General features: G+C 35.8%; 1 protein-coding gene across 6 annotated transcripts in view; it reads left to right on the forward strand.

The window, feature by feature from the left end:
• The window catches only part of DPH6 (diphthamine biosynthesis 6), a 212466-nt gene that overhangs the window by 79033 nt on the left and 111341 nt on the right, over positions 1-22092 (forward strand). For 3 of the 6 annotated variants that reach the window (XM_042791053.1, XM_042791055.1, XM_033010343.2), the window contains 5 exons: positions 291-378; positions 8609-8762; positions 10023-10154; positions 14006-14135; positions 18589-18763. In XM_042791053.1, coding sequence (XP_042646987.1) covers positions 291-378; positions 8609-8762; positions 10023-10154; positions 14006-14135; positions 18589-18763 — 679 coding nt within the window. Of the gene's footprint in view, positions 1-290; positions 379-8608; positions 8763-10022; positions 10155-14005; positions 14136-18588; positions 18764-22092 lie in introns of those variants that run through there. The other 3 variants (XM_042791054.1, XR_006165157.1, XR_006165158.1) reach the window with 3 other exon arrangements.

Raw genomic sequence — 22092 nt, forward strand, 5'->3', positions numbered from 1 at the left:
CAGCTGTGGTTTTGTGGTTGTTCCTGCATTCACAGGTTGTGAACCTGTGCCAGCTCACACAGGATACATAGTTTATTCCTTTCGAAAACTGAAAATTAGTGAAGATAATGTGTTGTTCAGCAGTATGATTTTATATAGCAACCTATTTTTTCTTAATTTATATGAAAACAAAATAAGAAATTAATAGATTTTCAATGAGTTACCTTGGTGTCTGTGTTATAGAGTGACTGAGTATTGTCTATATGTAAAATTATGTACGAATATTTGATGCTAAAAATTTTGTCTTTCAGAGACTCAGCCAAGGTGGTAGTGCATTCGGCTGATGCATTTGCACCTGTGGCCTACCTTCATTTTTTAAAATTACACCTGGAGAATAAGGCAAGTAGACTGCAAATGTCATCTTCCTTTAAAGCTAAATACATGCTTTCTATTTTTACGTTGCTTTGTCACACTTTGGAGTGAATTTACATATTCTCATGTGGGTGTACTTTCAAATAACAGTGTACATATTTAGTTGAATTTCAGAACTTACCATAAGGAAAAACTCAACACAAATGCTTCCTTGTGTCAAATGAATGAATGGAGGTAGTATGTTTACGTAGCGTTTTTCATCTGGAAACCTCAAGGTCCTCAGCCAGCGTGGTTCAGTCAAGCACATGTGTAACCTGTGTAGTATAGCTGGCCACACTGTGGAACGCAGCTGTATTAGGAAACTGTATGAAAAGTGTTGATTTCCTGGGACATGGCATCTTTTTTTTTGCTGTTTTTGATGTAAAGGGGTTGATTTAAAAACTTGCTGACCCACAAGTGCTCAAGTTTTACACGTACTGTTTTTTGCTTTATGTTTTCCATATGAAAGATACATTTAGCGAATGACTTCAGATCATGTAGGGGAGAATATTCTGGTCAAAGATCTTAAAGGAATCACTAGTAGTTCCATGAGATTCATTCGCTGAGCTTACAATTCCACAGATACAGCAGAACATGGATAGGAACTCTAGCCTTTTATGTGAGCAGAGCTATCTTAGCTCAGGTCAAACCAGAAGTTGTTTTTCTTAGTATTTGTCATCATTTTTCTGGTTTTCTTTTCATTATTTTTATGGGTGAAATGAATTTCTTTTCCTCCTGAACATCTATAAGTGCTAGTATTTTGTTGAAGAGAGTGCCTCATGATCTTCCTACTACTATAGCAGTCATCTTTTTATAGATCTTCCTAATTCTTTCTATACTTTGAAGATCACTGAACCTCTTCTAGGTGCAGGGATTGTTATAGAATGTTATTATACTGGTATTTTATATTTCATGTCTCTTGAGTGACTACATTTCCTGAATTGCTTTCAATAGATCATACCTTTTTTTCTCCCCTCTTTTTTAATTTTAATGTTCCAAACAGATAAAATACCTATACATTTTTCTTCTGTGATGGCCTCATTCTTGCCTTGGAAAGTAAATTGTATTTCATTCTGTCAGTTTCTAGTTTGGGATTTCTTTCAAAAATAAAACATTAAATATTTGTGTGGGAGACTGTGAAAAGGATATCAACTAACTATGTGAAGCAAAACCAAATAGGCTGAATAAAGGAAAATTTGGGAGCAGGGCATGGTGGGGAAGAGTGATAATATATTAATATTTCTTTGGGGGCACTGACTTTATTGCTCATGGCAAACTTGATGCTAAAATGCACCATACATCACTACAATGTGACAGACTAGGGAAAATGAAAAACACAAAGCTTTACATAAATCAGGCAAAAAATCGTATTAAAATGCATAACATTTTATATAAGAATCAAGATTTTACTTTTATCTGCTCAGAAGCTCTTTTCCCCTTCTTATGTAGACGTTTTAGATTTGGTTAAAGCCTCAAAGTTTCAAGCAGTGTTGTAGTAAATCATCTTTCAAACTAGATAAAGCTGTCACGCTCTCAAAGGGGTAAGGTTTACAGAGGCTTGCCCTGGATTTTGGTATATAAACCAATGCCTTGTATAGTTAAAAGGAAAATAGTCTATCTTCTGCAGTGGTTGTCTCATAAAGAAAACAATTAAAGTCTTTTAGCCATAGATTATTTTATGTCACGACAAAATAAGCTAGGTTTTTAAGAAGCTATGAATATGGAGAACCAGTCAGTCTTTCAGAGCATAATTGTTACTAAGTTAGCACAGTTTAACTGCATAAATATAAAGAGATGCCTTCAAGATTGATATGTCTGTAGTACTGTACTTTTTCTCACTATTTGGTGCTTACAAGCCCCACAAAAAAAATGTAAGTATCAGTTAGTAATTCAGCACTTAAACACTAATCCTACAATACTGAATCACTGCAGGGAAAAACTGCTTTAGAAGGAGAACTAATTTTAGTTGCAGGCTTTCAAGAGATTATGAAAATTGGGCAAAAAAATTTACATTATGAACAACATGTAAAAGTAGCCACTTGTGTAAGCACTTTGTAGAAACCATTAATAAACTTCACAGTGATGTGTAATTCTAATAAGTATCATGACATCAGTTTCGTTATTTCAACTGAAAGATATACATATTTTTAACTTTTATTGTATATTCATTTTATCTTTGTTATGTGCCACAGGTGTTAATTTTACGTTCTTTGAATTTACTTTTATAATTGTTATGCGATTATAGTTAGTGTACCTTGGTCTCTGCTGTCTTTCCTCCTCTATAATGCATTTTCTTCAGCTAAATCTCTTCATGTTCAACTACAAAGCCTGCGCAGAAATTTGTTTTAGATTGTTTCTGGCAGCAAAATGAGCCCTTGTGCCTGGGGGAAAATAACATTTTACTCACTGTTCTGGTTTAATACATTGCTGTGCAACTTCAAGATGTGTTTTTGAATAATAATTGAAGCTTTTTTTTTTTAGCATACCCTCTTTAGTTTCCTTACCAGTGGTACAGAAAAGGCTAAAGAGATAACTAAATACAAAATTTTATTATTAATACATTACTAAAAGTTTGGCAAACGTGGCTTAAGATAACTTTTTGTAGACATTTTACAAAAAAAATGAGAATAAATTATAATGCTAATAAAACACTAATGCTCAAAATTCGGGAATGCCTCATTTACTTCATGGTGAAAAACAAGGTCACCTCTGTGATGTATATAATACTGATCCCTAGCTTTATCAGTATTTTACTTTGCCACTAAGACTGTCACTTTGTACATTTAAAATGTAGACTGTTTTTTTGTTGATGGGGAGGAAATTTCTGAAGCATATCCCAGAATATTTAAAGCAAAGATATTGGCTTTTGTATTCAATACAAATTTAATTTTTAATATTTTCCATTAGGAAAAAATATAACTGTGAAACAATTTTTTTTTACTTTGACAGCACAACAAACTTGCAAAACATTTTTATTTTCCCCATATTATACTATTCCATTACTCTATTAAGTTGTGTTGGCTTTTGAATTATCAGAAACAGAAATAAAAGCTATTAGAGCTTCTGTTGATGTGAACATACTTCTGATGACAGTAGTGAACCTATTAACTTTAAGATTTGCTCTTTCCCACATTTAATAATGAATGCTTTGTTCCCCGAGTTCCAGTGAGTAGGAGCACACATATGTCAAACAATACAAGCCATGAAACTACAACCCCTTAAGTTAGGGATAGCCCAGAATTAGAGCAAGTCATGTAGTTTTCTTTCTACACTTGGCAGAAGAAAGGATCCTGTTTGCCTGTAGGAGATACAGGAATCATGCCTGCTGCTGCCCTTTCTTGTAGCATACTATTGCATTATATTTACCTGTCATACATTGATATTGTAAGGCTTGTTTTCCTGTTTGTAAAAGATCTTGACCTATGTGGGTGGAACACATTTCAGAAGTGCAAGCAGTTATGCCCCTGTTCAACACCACCAAATCTATTTCACAGGTCAATTTGGATGTGATTTTAAAAACACTTGTAAAAGTTAGAAAAGGTGTTTGAGAGGTATTTACATGCCTTTTGTACTAAAGGAGCATGATCCTGCGGGTTAGCATTGATTTAACTTTGTAGCCCATCTATCCAGTTCCTTCTGGCCTGAATTATTATAGTTAATCTCCATTTAGGCCTTAAACTGTATACTTAGACTTTGGAATAGATGTCAGGAGGAACAGGAAGGAATTTCAAGTTGCAAAATATGTTTTGTTAGTGGCATTGTGTGTGGCAGTTTTTGAACACTTTGTCGTAATTGAATCATTACTCCTAGGTAACCTTTAGTTTCCCTTCTGCATCATAGAATCTAGACAACCCTTGTTAGTTATGTTTTCAAAAATTTGTAACAAGTACTGCATTTTTTTTTGTACGCTGATTTATTTCAAATGCTAGCATTATAGATAAAGGATTTTCTTTCCTACTCCATTTGACTGCAGATTCAGTCCAGTTCTCTGAGAGAAGAGAATTTTTTGGTCTCTTTTCATAATGAAGAGACTTTAATTTAAAGTCTTTTAGAGAAAAGGACTTTCTTTCCTCTGTGTCTGTGTATTTTACTTGAAATACTGCAAGGAGATGTATGTGGTCTCCCTCATTATATTTATTTCAAGGAGTTCTGTTATCAAGGTACACCACAAAGAATAAAAAGATTATCATAGTCTTTCCTTATGTTTTCTGAGCTCTGTGCCCCACTGTATTCTCATTGCTGCTAAGTGGGAGAACTATCAGTTTTGGAATTGTGTTGTGATAGGTTTTTATACCAGTTTCTGTACTGGAGAATGTAAGCTTTTTAAGAAGGCAATCTGTTGTTTTCATAAAAGACCACTGCATGGAATTTCAGTTATATCAGTCAAAGTCCTAGCTCCAAGGCTTTTTCAACAGGAGAATTTGGATCTTGGAACACTCGCGCATTTGCTTAACTTCATTCTGAGTGCACTTGCATCAATGACATGAGTTATGTGAATATAGTTAAGCATATGCATGCATGCAGGCTCTGATCCAAAATTAGGTTGGTATCACAATGTACAGTGGGTGTGGGAGAAACAGTGTAACAAATGGGAAAATATATTGCTTCTGTGAAGTAACATGAAAATGTTATGTGATAAAATAGGTTCTGTAAGATTTAATTAAAATGTCATTATAGCAAGCCTGATTTTTTGTTTTTAAAGTGATGAGAATATTATTTAGGGAAAGTTAGTCTGTTTATGCCAGTCTATAACTTTAAGTTTTAAATTCTTAGATTACTTTCTCTGTCGACAGGAACGGAAGACCAACATTTGTATGAGATTTGAATACAGCTACATATACAGAGTCTGGCAGCTCTACTTAGGCTGGCGTTGAGCCGGTTGTTCTTCTAGTGCCAGGTTCCACACCTAATACTTCTGCTGTAGCCTGCACCTGTGCTGCTGTGGAAAGTGATTGATTACCTATGTTTTCGGAGCATTGTGGGAGTCAGCCATGAATGAATCATTTTGATGTATCATAGGCATTGAAATCAACAGTAGACTGTAATTGTTTTTACGGTCTTTGGTGTATGTAAGAGGCATTGTAGAATTTCTAGTATTTCTTAGTAATTTCCAAAAATTTTGCAACTGACCAGCTGTTTATGTATGTGTGTAAACACAGATGTATAATTTTATTTATATCCCTCAAGCAATATTGATATAAGCTTAACAATTATAAAATATTGACATACTTAGGAAAAAGGGATGTGACTGTGGATGACACAAAAAATTCATGCAACATCAATTTGGGCTATTTGTAATATTAACAGATTACAAAGCTACAGGGGAGTTCTGTAGGTTACACCAAACCAGTTGTGATACAGTCTGTGAGTCTCACTACATCTCCATGAATTTTTTATGAAGCACATTTTGCAGAAAACATGTTTAGAAACATAGTTGAAAGAACAATTTTCACAGATGGCATAAAAACTGAATAGGTGCTCTTTTCATGTTCGCTTGCAGAGCGTATTTCAGTCCTCCAGGTTAGAGGAGAGAAGTTATAGGTCTCTAATAATACCTACAGAAGATCCTGTAGTTCTAGATCTCTAAAAAGGGAATTATGTAAAGCTTAACAAAAGCAAGAAAACAAGGTGGCTGTCATACTGGCAAGCTAGAACTTTCCAGTTAATGTATTTTTTTGCCTAGTGATGGATTGTTAATCCATTTGATGTAAAAACAAAACCCAAAGCAGCATTGTGATAGTATCATTCATATCACCACGTCTGTTCATGCTTACTCAGGGGGTAGGACCAAGAATTGCAAACTCTGTATATGTTACATTAGTACAGTGAATGCCTATGCTACAAGGCAAATTGATTGTTTCCTGATGGACATTACAGATTAGCCAGTGAAAGCAACTAATTTAAAACAACAGTTTGCAGGAAAGAAATGGTAGCACTTTTAGCACTTCATGCCACCATACAGTCTGTATATTTCTATAAAGTGATGTCTCATAGTTAAAAAAATAGAAACATGAAGAAAAATAGAAAAAAATTAATTTTGTTGTTTTTTATACCATAATCCAGTTTAAGATATATTTCCATTACAGATTTGTGTTCCTGGTTCTTTATTTTCTAAGTCATATCTGAAGGGTTAGGGGCTATCAGGCAGCCCTCTGTGTAATGGCAAAATGTATCAACCAACAGCAGTAGTTGAAGGTGTAATTTGATGAGCGGGAAATAGTATAGATGCTGGTGGATGCTTGTATATTGTAATGTTGAAATGCATGTTGTATTTGTGCTAAATTGCAGTTTTCATCTTTGTACTATTACGCTACATTTAGTTGACTTCTCTTAACCTCTCATGTACAATTGATTCACATAAAGTAGATTATTGCCTTTACTTTCCTGCCTTTCTTGGAGGAATGAATAAAATGAGGTCCAATCAAAGAACATCAGCCCCTCTTAGAACATAGCTTAACGTTTACAGTGCTTGTGAGACTCCCCTTGAGCCCTTTTAGTGGCAGCAGAGCTGAGTTTCCTCTCATAGGTAATGACCTTTTTGTAATTTAGCTTTTCCTGAGAATTTCCAAACACACTACTTTAACTTAACTGAATCCTTTTTCTCTCCAGTGAAGTCAAATATCGATGTAAATGCTGAGTTCTCACTGCAGACTTCAGATATGTACTAGTTTCCTGCCTTTTTTTCTTCACTTTTTTTTTTTTTTTTGTTTACTGACAATACAAAATTTTTGAAATTGCAATAAGATATGTTTTATTTTCTAAAGGAAAAAAAAAATACAATAAAATTATTTTTTTAAAAAAGTATATATTCAAATATGATTAGTAATTTTTACTATATCACATTTTGTTTGACAGCTTGATGAGATCTAATTGTTAAAAAGCAGAGAATGCAGAGGGTCAAACTTCAGGTGACCTTATGAATGCTTCACTATATAATGTTAATATTCTTTTTCACAGACATATTGTATCGAAATTCTAGAGATAGTGCACTAATTTGTGAGCTGAAAGAATATTCAGCAGTTTCTAATCCATATGTAAGGTTTGCCAAAGGCATCATATTTTGTCAACTTTTTATCTTGCTTTATTTGGCTTTATCATAATTTTTGTGAATTTAATATTTAAGAAGCCTGCAGTAAAATGCATAGTTTAGACACTATATGAAATTTGAGACCTTTGAGCAGAAAACTAATTGATAGAATCTGGAGTTACAGCATGCAGTGATGTTTGGTTAAGGTTTATGGATAAATTCTGTCATAATTCATATTGGTTTAGATGAAGACAAGTAGTATTGGCCAAGCTAGTGATCTCAAAGTCAACATGCTCTGCAGATTAGACTGCCTTGGAAGATCAAATAGAAGAGAATAGGGGTTCTGATTATTCCAAATTTTTTTTTTTAAAAAAAAAAGGTGTGCTGTAATTACAATACTTGTTCAAAATATAATGAACACAGAATTTTGGAAGACTGGTCAGTATGTGCTCTGCCTGTGTATTTTTCTTTAAAAGGCACGCTGGGTAGTTTTTTCTTCCTAGGCCTAAGAAAGCATTTGTGAAGAGAAGGTACAGTGAATTATTTTCCTTCCTTGTCAAGAATTTACTCTGATGTATAAATCGTGGGAAATCCTTTTTTCTGTATCTCAAAACCCTGAGCATTTCAAAGCCTGGTGAGTTTGATGGAAGGGACAGTCTTTGTGAGATAGAGAGATTTATTTTTATTGTTACATGGACTGCATTCAGTCAAGGTTTCACAAAGTTTTAAAACTTTCGTGTTAGTCTTTGCTCTGTTTCAAGTATTTAGTGACAGTCTTAATTATCAAATTGTTGCTTTTGTACTTTTGTTCCTTTTTTCACTTAAATTATTTTGGAAAACATAGTTGTCCTGTATATAATTATGGAATAACATTTCTTCATCATAGTATTCTTTCTGTCTCTTATCTTAGTCTCATAATTTTTCCTATCCATTGTCCTTATTTACTACAAAGTCTGCATTTTTTTTCCATATGATATGTCAACAGGAGCACATTGTATTCTGCCAGTTTCTGCAATATAAATAGTGGGAAATCCTAATGCGTGTTCCTCCATGAATTGTTCTAAGCTTATGTACCCATTGAGCAATATTATTTTTTGTAATTGAAACCCCAAATCTGAATGATAAAATGTACTGATTTCATACTGCTTGGCATGCTGTTTCCTTGCTTATTTAATAATGTTTGTCTCCAAGCAGGGGGAATCTTCAGGTACATTTATGGTCAACAGCTGTTCTTGTGAGGTAAGCTGCAATGATGACATTATTTTCCCTTCATCAGAAGAGGATGAACCACAGAAAAACATTCCAGCCATCTGGAAGTCTTTGAAACATAATTCTGTGGATTTCAGTAAGTCTTGCACAGCTTTCATTAGAAAATAATATTGAATATGTCATGCTGTGATGGAGTATGATGTTAATTACTATAAGAATAATCCTGAAAATAATGTTCATAATCTTCAATAACCAGTCTGAAAAAAAGGAGATCCTACTACAATGCAATTTCCTGGTAGGAATCCATAGATCTGTAGTAATGAAGCATTTAATATTATTTTACAGAAGGAGCATAACCCGTTTTTTGCTTTCTTCCTTTCAGAAAAACACACATTAATGTGTTCTGTTTGCCTGAATTAAATTACTGTAATATAATCATTCAAGTGGTGGGATTGCATTTTTTTAAAAAAGTCTGACCACATCTGTACCCATACTCTGCTGTTTTTAAATTGAAGATAGAAAAGCAAACTCTAAAAGGAAGCACAAAAGGCAACTATTCAACTTGCTTACCTAGTGTATGAGTCTGTTCCCACCCAAGCAACCTCAGGGTGACATGCATGATCAAGTTTAGCACCCTAGCAAGTTACTGCTTCTTAGGTGAGCTGCAGTAACTAATCATATGCATGCTGTTAACACTGCCTCAAACATGAGGTGATTAATTCAAGAGAAAACTGAGTTCATAGACTGGTACCTTACTGGAGTACTACAGCATCACTGTTACTTTACACTCAAAGATCAGTAAACTTTTTCCTGAAAACTAAGTTTCATACTGTAACAGTATTTGATAGTGATATTTAGGCTCTTGGGTATGGATAACTGCGGGGTGGAATGTTAAAAAAAGTCTAAACATTCTATGCATTAGCTAAGATGATCAGAACCAGGTTAAATAGCTAACTTCCGTTAAAATTTGACATATAAATTTGAAAACCTCTTCCTATGTCACTTAGATACTTTTGAACATTTTAGCTTTTCAGTGTCACATCTTGTGCCAAGTCTATATCAAAACAAGTAGAGAAATTGTAAAAGGTCAGCAAAAATGGAAACAAGGAGAGAAAGTTCTGAAATTCTCATCTAAATACTACTTGCAGTCATATTTTCTGAAGGCAGTATTGGAGGAGGACTTGTGAAGTAGCATTTGGAAGTTTTGTTACCAGCACACTTACTTTTAAGTTTTGAGTTTATATCTGTAAATATTTTTTGAGGATGTTTTTATAGTGCGTGATTTTTTTTTACTTTCTGTAGAAATTCTTCTTACTTAAACAATTTGAAATATATTCTTGGTTAATATGAAATCTTTCATTATTTTAATCATAGTGTTTTTCTTCGTTTCCCATAGCTAAGACGTTTGGAAGTTCAGGAAAATCCCTGAATGGTTACCAGTGGTTTTCAGGTATCGCTGCCCACTTCCTTCCATCAAAAGGCAAAAATGATCAAGAGGCAGCAAGGGAAGCATTTTCTTCTCTCCGAGGTGCTTTATTCAATTATTGCGTTATCTGCTGTTAACTATACTGGTTTTAATAAGATATTAAATAAGAATCTGTATTGTCATATGTTTTTATAACTTTAAATGCTGTGGTTGTCACTTTGCTGTCTCATTTTACATTTGATTGGAATCACTGATATCAAGACTTCCAGCTTTAATATTGAACACATCATAATTTTGCTGGCTTTTGAAGACCCTAGAAAGCTAGAGTAGTGTTCATATCACTGTAACAACACTATTTCCACAGTACTTACTTACTTTATAACTTACTTTATAGCTTTCTTGCAAAATATACTGTGTGTGTAAGTGTGCATGTGTGCTGTGGATGTTGTCTACTTACTGAAACACTTTTGTAGATACCATAATTTTAAATTAAGTTTTCAAGAAAGCTGTTGCACATTTTAGCATCTAGGATTAGGTCAGTAGTAGTAAATCTCATTTATATTCTTAATGTAAAGGAGAAATTGCTATCTTGGGAATCATGAAATCCAGCTTCCTTACTATCCCCCCTCTTACAAGACACTGACATATAAAATAAAGTGTTCACATTTTTGGGGTTTTTTTATTTTTTATGTAAGTTCTAAATTTTAAGTAAAGCATATTTATATAGACTTCATTCATAATGAAATTCATTATGGAAATTCAGTGAAATTCAAATGGAAATAATTTTAGTATCTGAATGGGTAGGCTCATACTCTTCATGAATTTGCGTGGAGTATTGTCCTATAAAATCTTATTTTTTGCATGTGCATCTGAGTATTCATGATTGAATATAGGATGATAAAGAAACCCTAGAATTTTTTTCAGAAACAAAGAAGTTATACTTTGTAGAAGGTCATTAAGCTGCTTTTTGATTGCTTGAAAATCATCAAGGTGGATGTGATCAAACTTTTAGTAAAAGACAAAAGTATTTAGTGTAAATCTCCTGAGCATAATCTCTAAATTAAAGCAAAAGGGTTGTGCAGTGTTTTATTTTGTTCTCATTATATTCGAATGGAAGTCTGCCAGCACAAACATTATATATTATTGCCTTAGCATCTGTCAAAAAAAGATTGTGTCTCTGACTAGTACAGTAGCCTATTGCTTCCAGCAAATTACTTGCATTAGATGTATTATAGTAAAAAAAAAACAAATGGTAATTTTCTCATCCTGGTAGAAAATGTCAGTTCTTACATTTTCCTTCTTTTTTTCTCTTTTTGGAAGTGGCTGTGGAAGACTGAATGTATTATGGTTCTGTCATGGCAAAAGGAAGAATTTGGTTTTGAGCTTAACTGATCTGCAAATACATGCAAGGCTCTTTCTGAACTCATACTTACAATCTATACAGCCGTTCAGTCTTCAGTACTGTCTGAATGGAATAAGCACAGTCCTTTTAACCTCTTTGCTGGGTTAACTGATTTAGCCACCTCTAAAGAGGATAAGTGCTGCCAAAAGGATTCAGAAATGGAAATCTATTACTAGATGTTACAAAACATGGTTATTCTGTAAAATGGATTAAATTCTTCTGTGAAGCCAAGAACAGGAAGGAATGCAGTAAACTACTGTTTATATTCATTTTCTTAAACTCTTTTGTTAAACTTTTCTTTAGATATGATTGGAGGAGGACAAAGATTGCAGTGCTTTATATATAAAGCTGCTTTGGTACAGCTGTACTGCAGCAAAGCTCCATAGTCTTGAAGGGAAATACATAGAATTTTATTATGTGAAAACAGGATAAAATGCTAATTCCTGCAGACAGTTTGGATACTGTCTTTTGTGTCTCTCAGCCTAAGGATCCTGGGTAACCCTTTTTAAAAAAATTAAACTGTACTTCAACCAATGTTATATTTTGGCTCGGTTCTTTTTGGGCAGTTCTGCCTAAGTAAGGATGGGTCTCACCTAATCATATTTTATAAATTATTAGGAGTGGTGAATGGCTTGAAATTCAACAGAAAGGCTGCATGGTTTCCCTGTACATCTTGGTGATGTGCTGCGTAAGAATTTCCTTGGGAAACAGAACTTGTTGTCAAGATCCCGAGTGGTGGGTTGGTAACCGGTTCATCATTTATGCATTTCTACTAGGTTGAGTGCTTTGAGAGGTCAATTTTATTCTACTTACAACCTAGGGAGACATTATTTCCCATCATTCCTCTAATTCATGCAGAGGAAAAGGGGATTGTACCTTTACTTACTTTTAGAAGGTTTTTTAAAATAAAACTGGAAATTATAAATTTTTCCACATCTCTCTGCCTTCACCTTTCTCTAATACTGTTACAAGTCCACAAATTAGAGTTAGTTTGTTGACTTATGCATTTCATATTTAGACTTGGTGGAGCGGTGGGTGTCAGTTTGTTATGTTATTTTTTTCCCCTCCATTATTCCATATAATGCTGCAAAACTTCTAACTGCAGGCCAAAACTCTTTCTTCTTGACTAAGATGCTGGCTGGAAATTTGAAAAATGTAATTGTTTTCTCCTTGACTGATGACACAGGAATTGGTATTGACCTAGTGCTTGCTGTGAGGCAGCATTCAAATACATTTGTATTTCTGGACAGAATTATTATTGTGTGCTAATTTCTCAGCTGATATTTATGGAGATGTATCTTGACTTCATAGAAGTTCTATGTCAATTGCTATATAATCTCTTACATCAGAATTCCCCTCTTCAGCTTGCCAACACTAATGCCAGTATGACTAAGTAAAACTGAGACAATTAGAGCAAAATTCAGTATTGGTGTGACCAAACTAACCTATGGAAGTGTGCCAACTCCTGAACTGTCTTTGAAAGCACAGAAGAGTTTTACACAAAAAGTATTTGATTCTCACTAAGGCAACAGCCAACAGAGATTGTCTTTATACTCTTCTACTTCTCCACTGGAAAAACAAATACACAGGTATATACAGGTACACACTATAACATTAAAAGACAAGATCCGCAAAGTTGCACTGAGAAGAGCTTTATGTAACTCATTTAAGTTAGGTCATATGGGACCCTGTTATTACATATATATTCTATATTCAGAGAAGATTTTTGTCTTCATTTCAATTCTGTTGCTCATGAGTTGCAAAAGGTCCACACTGCAGAGCTGATTCGTATATCTTGTTACTGACTATGTAAGAGTAATACATTTTCCTTAAGTGCTATAACTGGAGTCTTCTGTGCATACACATTCAGATGATCTTGACTTCCCAGTGTCTTTTCTTTAACTGTCTGCTTGAACTTTCCTCTGCTCTCATCTTTCCTTCATTTCTCCTGTGGCCACTTCTGCTTCCTATTGTCTGTCTTGCCGTTTATAACTCTTTGTTTATGTGGAGATTATTATTGCAGTGAGGGTTTTAAAAACAGCTTAGACAAGCATCCCTCTGGAATAGCATATAAATATTTGATCTTTTCTTTGAAGAGGGTGATGCACTAAAGGACCTCTTATTGTCCCTTCCAGTTCTGTACTTTTGTGATTCAAAGTCCTTTATAGATTACTAGCTGTCATAGACTGAAAATAAAAAAAAATATGAGATAATAAAACTTATGGATACAAGGAATTCTGACTGTAACATATCTGCATGCATTAATGCATAGTATGTTTTCTTGGGGCAAGAATTCACCACTGCTCAGGGTGGATAAAATTTATTTGTATTCTGTTTCTGTGTATTTAGAAAACTAACATCAGAATTTCATGAAAAAAATAAGCATTACATAGGGAAAAGTAGTATGTTGCAAAGTCTTCAGTCACGTTTAGGTAACTGTTAGGTTATTACCAGCTGGTTTTGCTGAACAAAACCAGGATGTTTATTCTATCTTTTTACACACATTTAAAATATTCTGTCTTTCACAGCTATATTATCTTTTATCCTACAGCTAACATGACTTCAGAGGGATTGAAACTGAAGGATATTATTTTGGTTCATCTGTATATGAAGAGCATGAAAGATTTCAATGTCATAAATTCAGTTTATGTGACAGAATTTGATTTGTGTCCACCAACAAGGTATGATTAGACTACTGCTATAGTATATTTATGTTACACTGTAATATACTGAATTATTGTTACCGTATTTATGAAGCCTTTGTCCAAATAGTTGTGACTCATAGAAGTAGACTTTTGCTGCCTTTTGGAGTAATCACATCAGGGCTGCTCAACTCAAGGGTTGGAAATTCTTGCCTTAATATATACCATAAAGTTTTTAAATACCCTCCCTATATGGACTTCCAGAAGAATAATACATTTTTTGCAAGACTTAGTTCTCTGTGACTTGATTGAACTGACAACTCTTTTGTATTGGTGGGATTTTATTTGCTTCTCTTTGTTTGCCTCCCTTGACTTCCTGTCAACAATCTTCTGAATGTAGTCCAAGATATCATCAGCCCTCTACCACAAGGGCACATTACTGGCTCATGTTCAACTTGGTGTCCATCAGGAACCTCCTGGTCCTTCCCCGCAAAGCTGCTTTTGAGTCAGTTGGCCCCAGAATATACTGGACCATGGGTTTGTGCCTCCTCAGGTGCAGGACTTTCAACTTCTCTTTGTTGACCTTCATGAAGTTCCTGTGGGCCTGTTTCTCCAGCCAGTTGCAATCCATCTGGATGGCAACACAAACCTCTGGTGTATCAGCCATTACTCCCAGTTTTGTATCATCTACAAACTTACCAAAGGTACACTCTGCTCCATCATCCAGATTATTAATGAAGATGTTGAAGAGAACTGTACCCAGTATAGACTCCTAGGGTACACCACTAGTTACTGGCCACCTGCAAGACTTTGTGCCACTAATCCCCGCCCTCTGGTCCTGATCATTTAGCCAGTTTTCAACACACCTCACCATCTACTCATCCAGCCCATACATCAACAGCTTCTCTATGAGGATGTCATGGGAGACAGTGTCAAAAGGCTTACTGAAACCTTACTATCATTGTTATTAAGTCTTTCTAGGTCCTTGTGACAAAACCTATTCACCTTGTTCTGTGTATTTTGCTAAACGCAAAAGCAAAATTGTTAGCTGAGGAGGTGCCTGAGATGCATATCATGAGATACTGGGAGTTATTGCAAGACAGTACCAGTATATGCTTACTTTGTTACTTTTCTTCCCCTGCTTATATGCACTTGACTGTGGTTGAACATGAATACTGGACTACATGGATCTTTGACTCGATCCAGTGTGGTTCTTCTTAATGTCTTGTGTTTCTCTCAGATAATGATTGTTAGTGGGCAGCTTAGCTGCACTTACATATTCAGTAAGAATGTAATATGAAAAAAAAATTATTTCACACTTCTGAACACACTGATGCTAACACTTTCATTCTTAGATCCCCAAATCATAGCTTTTTAATATCTGTTGTACAGAACATTCAACACTGCATCAAAGTCCACCTCTGACATAATGAAACAGCTTGACGGTCTAGGTATGCAGTATGTAATTCCTGTGTTATTTGGGCGTGTTGGTTTTTTTTTGTTGTTTGTTTGTTTTTTTTTTTTTTCCATTGGAAATTGGATAACAAACATCTAGCCCATTAAATTTTTGTTCTGTTTTTTTAAAAGTTGTGTGTTAACACTAATTTGCCATTTGTACATTCTTTATTATCTTTGTTAAAAGGTCTTATTTCTTATTACAGTAATTCATGTTGCTTAAGCATCTGAGATAATATGCTCGGTATGCAGAACTGCTATAGCTTGAAATATTCAACTTGGATCACGGGTTAATACAGGTTGGAAGGGACCTCTGGAGGTCATATAGTCCAATCCCCTGCTCAAAGAAGGGTCAGCTGTGAAGTCAGACCTTATGTCTTGTTCATATTTTTAAAACCAACTGTTTAGCAATTTTCTAATGTAAAATACAGTATTTTATACTCTTACTACAGAATATGAAGTTTAGTATAGGCATGTGAATTTTAAGGGTAGCATGACGAATAGTTAAAAGACATTCTTAAGATAATGTGTATCATCATATATTCACATTCTCCCACACTGGGTGTCAAAAGAGACTAAAGAGCAAGAAGAGGCTTCTTTGAGATGCTGATTGTAGGCCAGGATTACTAAATCAGAGGGGTGGAGTGTTGGTTGTGTGTGCCTTCAGAGGAGGGCTCTAGTCTCATCTGTAAACTACACAAAATGAAACTCCACTGCTATGTATCTTAGGTTCTCTTTATGAATAAAGACCTCCTGATTTAGCTTCACTTCTCATGCTGCTATATCTTTTAAGCCTTCATGTTTCCATAGTCAACCACTTAGTCTTCCATCACTAAAATAACAGGTAGTAGGGTTAGGAAGTTGCAGAAAAATGGCTTTTTATGATTATTTTTACGGAGCAAACAGATTTATGTTGCATTTTGTCCAGAAGAAAAATTATACAGCAGTTTGCATGGCTGCATCATTGCATTATGCACAGGGACCTGGTTGTGGGAGTTCTCACCAGCAATATGCTGGAAGGACTGACTGATGGGTGTGGATCTGCACTAAATTTGCAAAATTGTCTTGAAAATTTACCAGCCCAAGCAGAAAATCCATTAATCCATGCTTATGATGATGATAATGAAGAAAAAATACTGTATTTGCGTTTAGGAGGAGGGGAGAAAGTAGTTTAATTTGAAGAAATAAGCAAGATGAGAAGAATTTTGTAAGGTTATGTTATATGATATGTAAAGAGAACAAGTAATTTTTTCTTGGATTCATGCTGGGACCTAAATGAATTTTTTATGCATGGACTACAAATATAGTTATTTTTCAGGGTTTGAAATGCTCATTTCCCCCACATGACCCCCAGACCTTCTGCTTTTTCAATGGCCACATGCAACATACCATCTGTCTGTCTGTCTATCCAGGCACTCAGTTTTCCTTGGAGCAAACAAAAGTGAACTTTCTAAATGAAAGCTTAAGTGGCTTTTCAGTCCTGTCATAAGTGTGTGTCTGTCATGCAACATGAAGTATAACAGAAAAATGTGCTCAGTATCGCATGACAATATGTGAGAAAATGTGCCATTCCTCAGGGGTCAATGTTGGGACCAGCGCTTTTTAACATCTTTGTTGGAGAAATGGACAGTGGGACTGAGTGGACCCACAGCAGGTATGCCAATGACACCCAGCTGTGTGGTGCAGTGACACGCTGGAGGGAAGGGATGCCATCCAGAGGGACCTGGACAGGCTGGAGACGTGAGCCCGTGCAAACCTCATGAAGTTCAAGAAGGCCAAGTGCAAGGTCCTGCACATGGGTCGATTCAATCCCATGCACAAACTCAGGCTGGGAGATGAATAGATTAAAAGCAGCCCTTCGGAGAAGGACTTCAAAGTAACAGTGTGTGGAAAACTGACTGTGAGCCAGCAATGTGCACTCGCAGCCCAGAAAGCCAACCGTGTCCTGGGCTGCATCAAGAGCAGTGTGGCCAGCAGGTCAAGGGAGGGGATTCTCCCCCTCTGCTCCCCTCTCATGAGACCCCACCTGCAGTGCTGGGTCCATCCCTGGGGCCCCCAGCATAAGGAGGACACAGACCTGTTGGAACGGGTCCAGACGAGGCCACGAAGATGCTCGGGGGTCTGGAGCACCTCCCTTATGAGGACAGGCTGAGAGAGTTGGGGTTGTTCAGCCTGGAGAAGAGAAGGCTCCAGGGAGATCTTATGGTGGCCTTCCAGTACCTAAAGGGGGCTACAGGAGAGCTGGAGAAGGACTCTTTCTCAGGGAGTGTAGGGATAGGATGAAGGGTAATGGTTTTAAACTGAAAGAGGGTAGATTTAGATTAGATATAAGGAAGAAATTCTTTCCTGTGAGGGTGGTGAGGCACTGTCAGAGTTTGCCCCGAGCAGCTGTGGCTGCCCCCTCCCTGGCAGTGTCCAAGGCCAGGCTGGATGGGGCTGGGAGCACCCTGGGCTGGGGGAAGGTGTCCCTGCCCGTGGCAGGGGGGTTGGAACTAGATGATCTTTAAGGTCCCTTCTGACCCAAACCATTCTATGATTCTGTGAGAAGGGTGTAAAGGAACAATAAGCTGCTGCTTTTTAGAAACCTGAACATCTAGTCCAACCATTGGAAGGACATTCAGGGAAAAAAGCATGGAGGTAAGAATATGACAATGATACACTCAGTCTGAAGTCTGCTTAGCATATATTATCTGGCATTTCCAGAGCCAAGGCTTTTTTAATAAAAAAACTCATGTGTTCTTAATAAAGTAATACACTATAACATCATAATTTCATAACAATAATCAAATCCAAATGAGCCATTGGCTAACTTCTTGGTGATGAAAATTATCTTGCTGGAAGTCTGAAGTTGATCATTACTTGGAGAGGAGATAGCTGTAAATGCTAGCAGGTTATTGTGATACCCTAGTGTTTGGTTTGTGTTCCTGAGAAAGTTTCGTAGTATAGTATCAAAAGGAAAAACCCATGGAAAATAAATGCTGAAACTTGGTGGAACAAAACTTTCTGTTTGAAAAAAACAATTGTCTTGTGTTTTCAGAGTATGTGTGGAAACGCTGTTACCTGATGGAGTACTCTTTTGCATTGACTGCCTTGCACATAAGTATGATATTGCAACGGATGATGTGCTATGTGATGAAAAACTGGTCATGCATGTACAGAGCATTTCCCACTGGGCACCTGCTAGCATAGGACCTTACAGTCAGTCCATCAAGGTAGGAAATCTTTGCTTCTTCATGTGAACTATATGTCAGTTTACTGAAATGAGTACAGTTATAAAGTCTCGTCTCCCATCTGAATGTGCAAAAGAAATTATGTAAAAAAAAAAAAAAAAAAAAAAAATTAGCATTTTGAATTTGTATTTTGAAAACTTATGGACAAAACAAAAACTTACCCCACATCAGTCTTTCGTTTTGTGATCATAAGGCAGGTTGAATTACTTTTTCAGAGAATTTCAAGAACCTACTTTTGCTGTATGTTACAATTAGACCAAATAATCATGTCGCACGTACACTTTTAAAATCTGCCTAGAATATAAACACAATTTAGGAACGTCCGAGGGAGGTTGAAGAATTGTTCTTTTTTTTTTCAAATTAATAACAAACTGAAAAGAATATTACATACTGTTTAAAAGTATGAAAAGGAGACAGTAAAGTATCATGGAAAAGTGGATCAAAAATTTGAATAAAAATCTTTTTTCCTAATGTGGTACCTCTTGCCTAGCTAGTACCATTCTAACAACTGATGACGTGTCTTGTGTTTTCTGTCACAAAAAATTTATATATCCCTTTCTTACCAATGCTCCTCTTGTGTAATATGTTGTCCAGTCCAAATTATTGTGTTGTGCAAACTGATTTAAGCAACATGTTATGTCATCTGTTTAAATTTCTTGAAACTTCTTTGAGTCTGCAAACATACGCATAACAGGCATGGAATTGTCCTTTCTTTTTTCTTTGTACCATTTTACGGAAGATTTCAGGAATAGTATTTCACTTCAGAAGCTCATGTGTAATTTGTTTCATTTGCAGGAGCAAATGTTGGTAGATAACAACTGTATTAATCTTGTGGTTATATCGGGGTAGGTTTTTATCATCTGTGTATATACATTTTTCTTGAGAAAGCAGAAAGTTGGTTTATTAAACTTTTTTCCATTCAGTCTTACACCTTGATGGTCATAATTGTATCATGTCATACACAGTCCTGCAAAGATAAAAGTTTCTCACCTTTGTATTTGGAGAAACTTCTCTGATATATCATTGTAAATATTTTGTATTGTGGTCCTGGAGTTGGCATAGAGTAAATTCAGAAAAGGATGTGAACTGAAAATTGCTTTAGTAACCCAGTGAATAGTCCCATGCTACAAATGGACAATAAGCAGTCACTGTCAGTCTCTTGGATCTCCCGGTGGTATGGGACAGTCAGCGTAGCCAAGGAAAGGCTCATTTCTCTTCAAATATAATGTAACCAGTAACGTTGGTTGACAATTTAAACATTAAGGAAAACTTCCTGCTGTTTGTTGTTTGGTTTTTGTGTGGTTTTTCCCCCCTCAAGAGAGCGTTTTAGTTAAGTGACATTATTTTCCCTTAAGGTGGAATTGGACAATTAAATTGTTCTTTTCAGTCCAGTATGAAGTTTTGTGAACACTGGGGAATCACCATGTATTTTAGCACAGTGGTTTTGCTCAGTTCAGAGTAGGACAAGGACTGTAGTATTCAGGGTATTGCAAGTTGCGATTGACGTGCACTGACATGTAAGAGCAGAGCTGGCAGTGGAAAGTTGTAGGTAGTTCATTCAAACTATGTAATTCACAATTCAGGCTCAACAAATCACTCAGCAGAGCATCACTTTAATTCTCTAGGTACCTTGCAGGATCCTGTCAACAGTGCTATGAGGACACGAAATAAAAATTTGAACTTTACCATGAGAATGTCCTGACCTCAGTCTGATAGACACCAAAAAACAGTGGCAGAATGGTATTAGGATTTCCAAAGTATTTATAGCAAAATCAAATATTCTTCCTTTTTTGGAATTAACATTCTTTCTCTTTTGAGATGAATGTTCTTTAAAATCAACTTCAATATTTGTAATTGTAAAAAGTAGACATGAAATATTGTAAGATACAATGTCACTGGCTTTCTCATAATAAAGAAAAAACAGGGATCATTTAATATATTTTCCTTGGTCCACCTGTTTTATTGGTGCAGAAACCTCTGCCAATCTTAATGTCTATGTGATCAACTGGAATGTAAGCGACATTAGAGTTATTGTAAAGGCTATACTGCTGATCTCAGTGATGTATAGTAAGCGTTCTGATTATGTCCTTCTAATAGTAATACCACAGACTATGTAGGCCATTCAGTCTGGAAATACGGGATGTTACATGATTTGCCTTCCTCCAGGATGTTGTTCCACAGTGGGCACTAGCCCAATTTGTGCTGATTGTTGGTAGTATCTTGGTATTTTACTAAAGGTACTTCATGATTTTTCTTCTCATGGTTGTTTGTCAGGTCACTGTTTTATTTTCATGTTTTGATTCTGTTTTACCCAGTGGATTAGAGGATTTGTCAGGACTAAGCAGTAATTGGTAATGCATATAGAAACAGCTTATGTAACCATCTTCACAAAACCTAACAGCACAGTTGTACATCAGGGGGTTAAACATGAAGATGCACTGCAAAGCAGTGTTTGGGGTGAGAAACTTATACGGAGAGCTTATTCATGATTATTTATTTTGTGAGAGCATTTATGAACTGTGAGCATAGTTCATTAAAAAAAATAATTAAAAAAAAAAGCGCCCGGTGCAGCTGAAACACTAACCACAAGTACTTATCTGAGAATGCATGGAAAGTTTAGTGTTTGTACCAGATGTTCTTCTAGTGTGTTAATGTAATTTAAAAGTCTATTTGCACTTACAGTTTGTTTTCTTTGGCAAAGTTTCTTAATGTTTTTCTATCTGGAAATGAAGAAATAAACTGCCACAGGAGAATTTATCGTACTCTCATATTCTACAATAACTTTTGATGGTGACATAATGTATTTTATGCACAAACCGACATATATGCATCTATAACTTGATTATATCTGTTGAACCTTTTACCTTTTCCTTGTGACCTCAGTTCTTTCCCCCTCACAGCTGCCAAATCCCAGTTTCAGCCATCCTTCAGGCATCTTCTTCTCAGTTTTCTCTTCCACAGTCTGAACCCGGTAGCACAAACATAAAAACCAAGACTGTTCTTACTCTCTGATTCCAATGTCCAGATACCTATAACTTGATCAAATTGGGTTCTTTTTTTTTTCTGCTTACTCACCTTACAATAAATTATTTTTTTCCTTTCATTTTTCTGATCATCAAGGCATGAGAAGTTAGCAGGTAAGTACTGAGGGAGAAAGAGTGAATAAAGATCCCGACACCTGATTTAAGGCACTGCTACTTGCAGGGGTTCTAATGTTTCTTTGATAAGATGATTTAGTTCCTTCTCTTGCAGTGAAACTGAAAAGGGTCCGGTAGAGCTTAGTGCACAATCTGTAGCAGATAACTTTAAAA

This window comes from Tyto alba, unplaced genomic scaffold, assembly GCF_018691265.1.
Source record: "Tyto alba isolate M040663 unplaced genomic scaffold, T.alba_DEE_v4.0 Super-Scaffold_18, whole genome shotgun sequence".
NCBI lineage: Eukaryota > Metazoa > Chordata > Aves > Strigiformes > Tytonidae > Tyto > Tyto alba.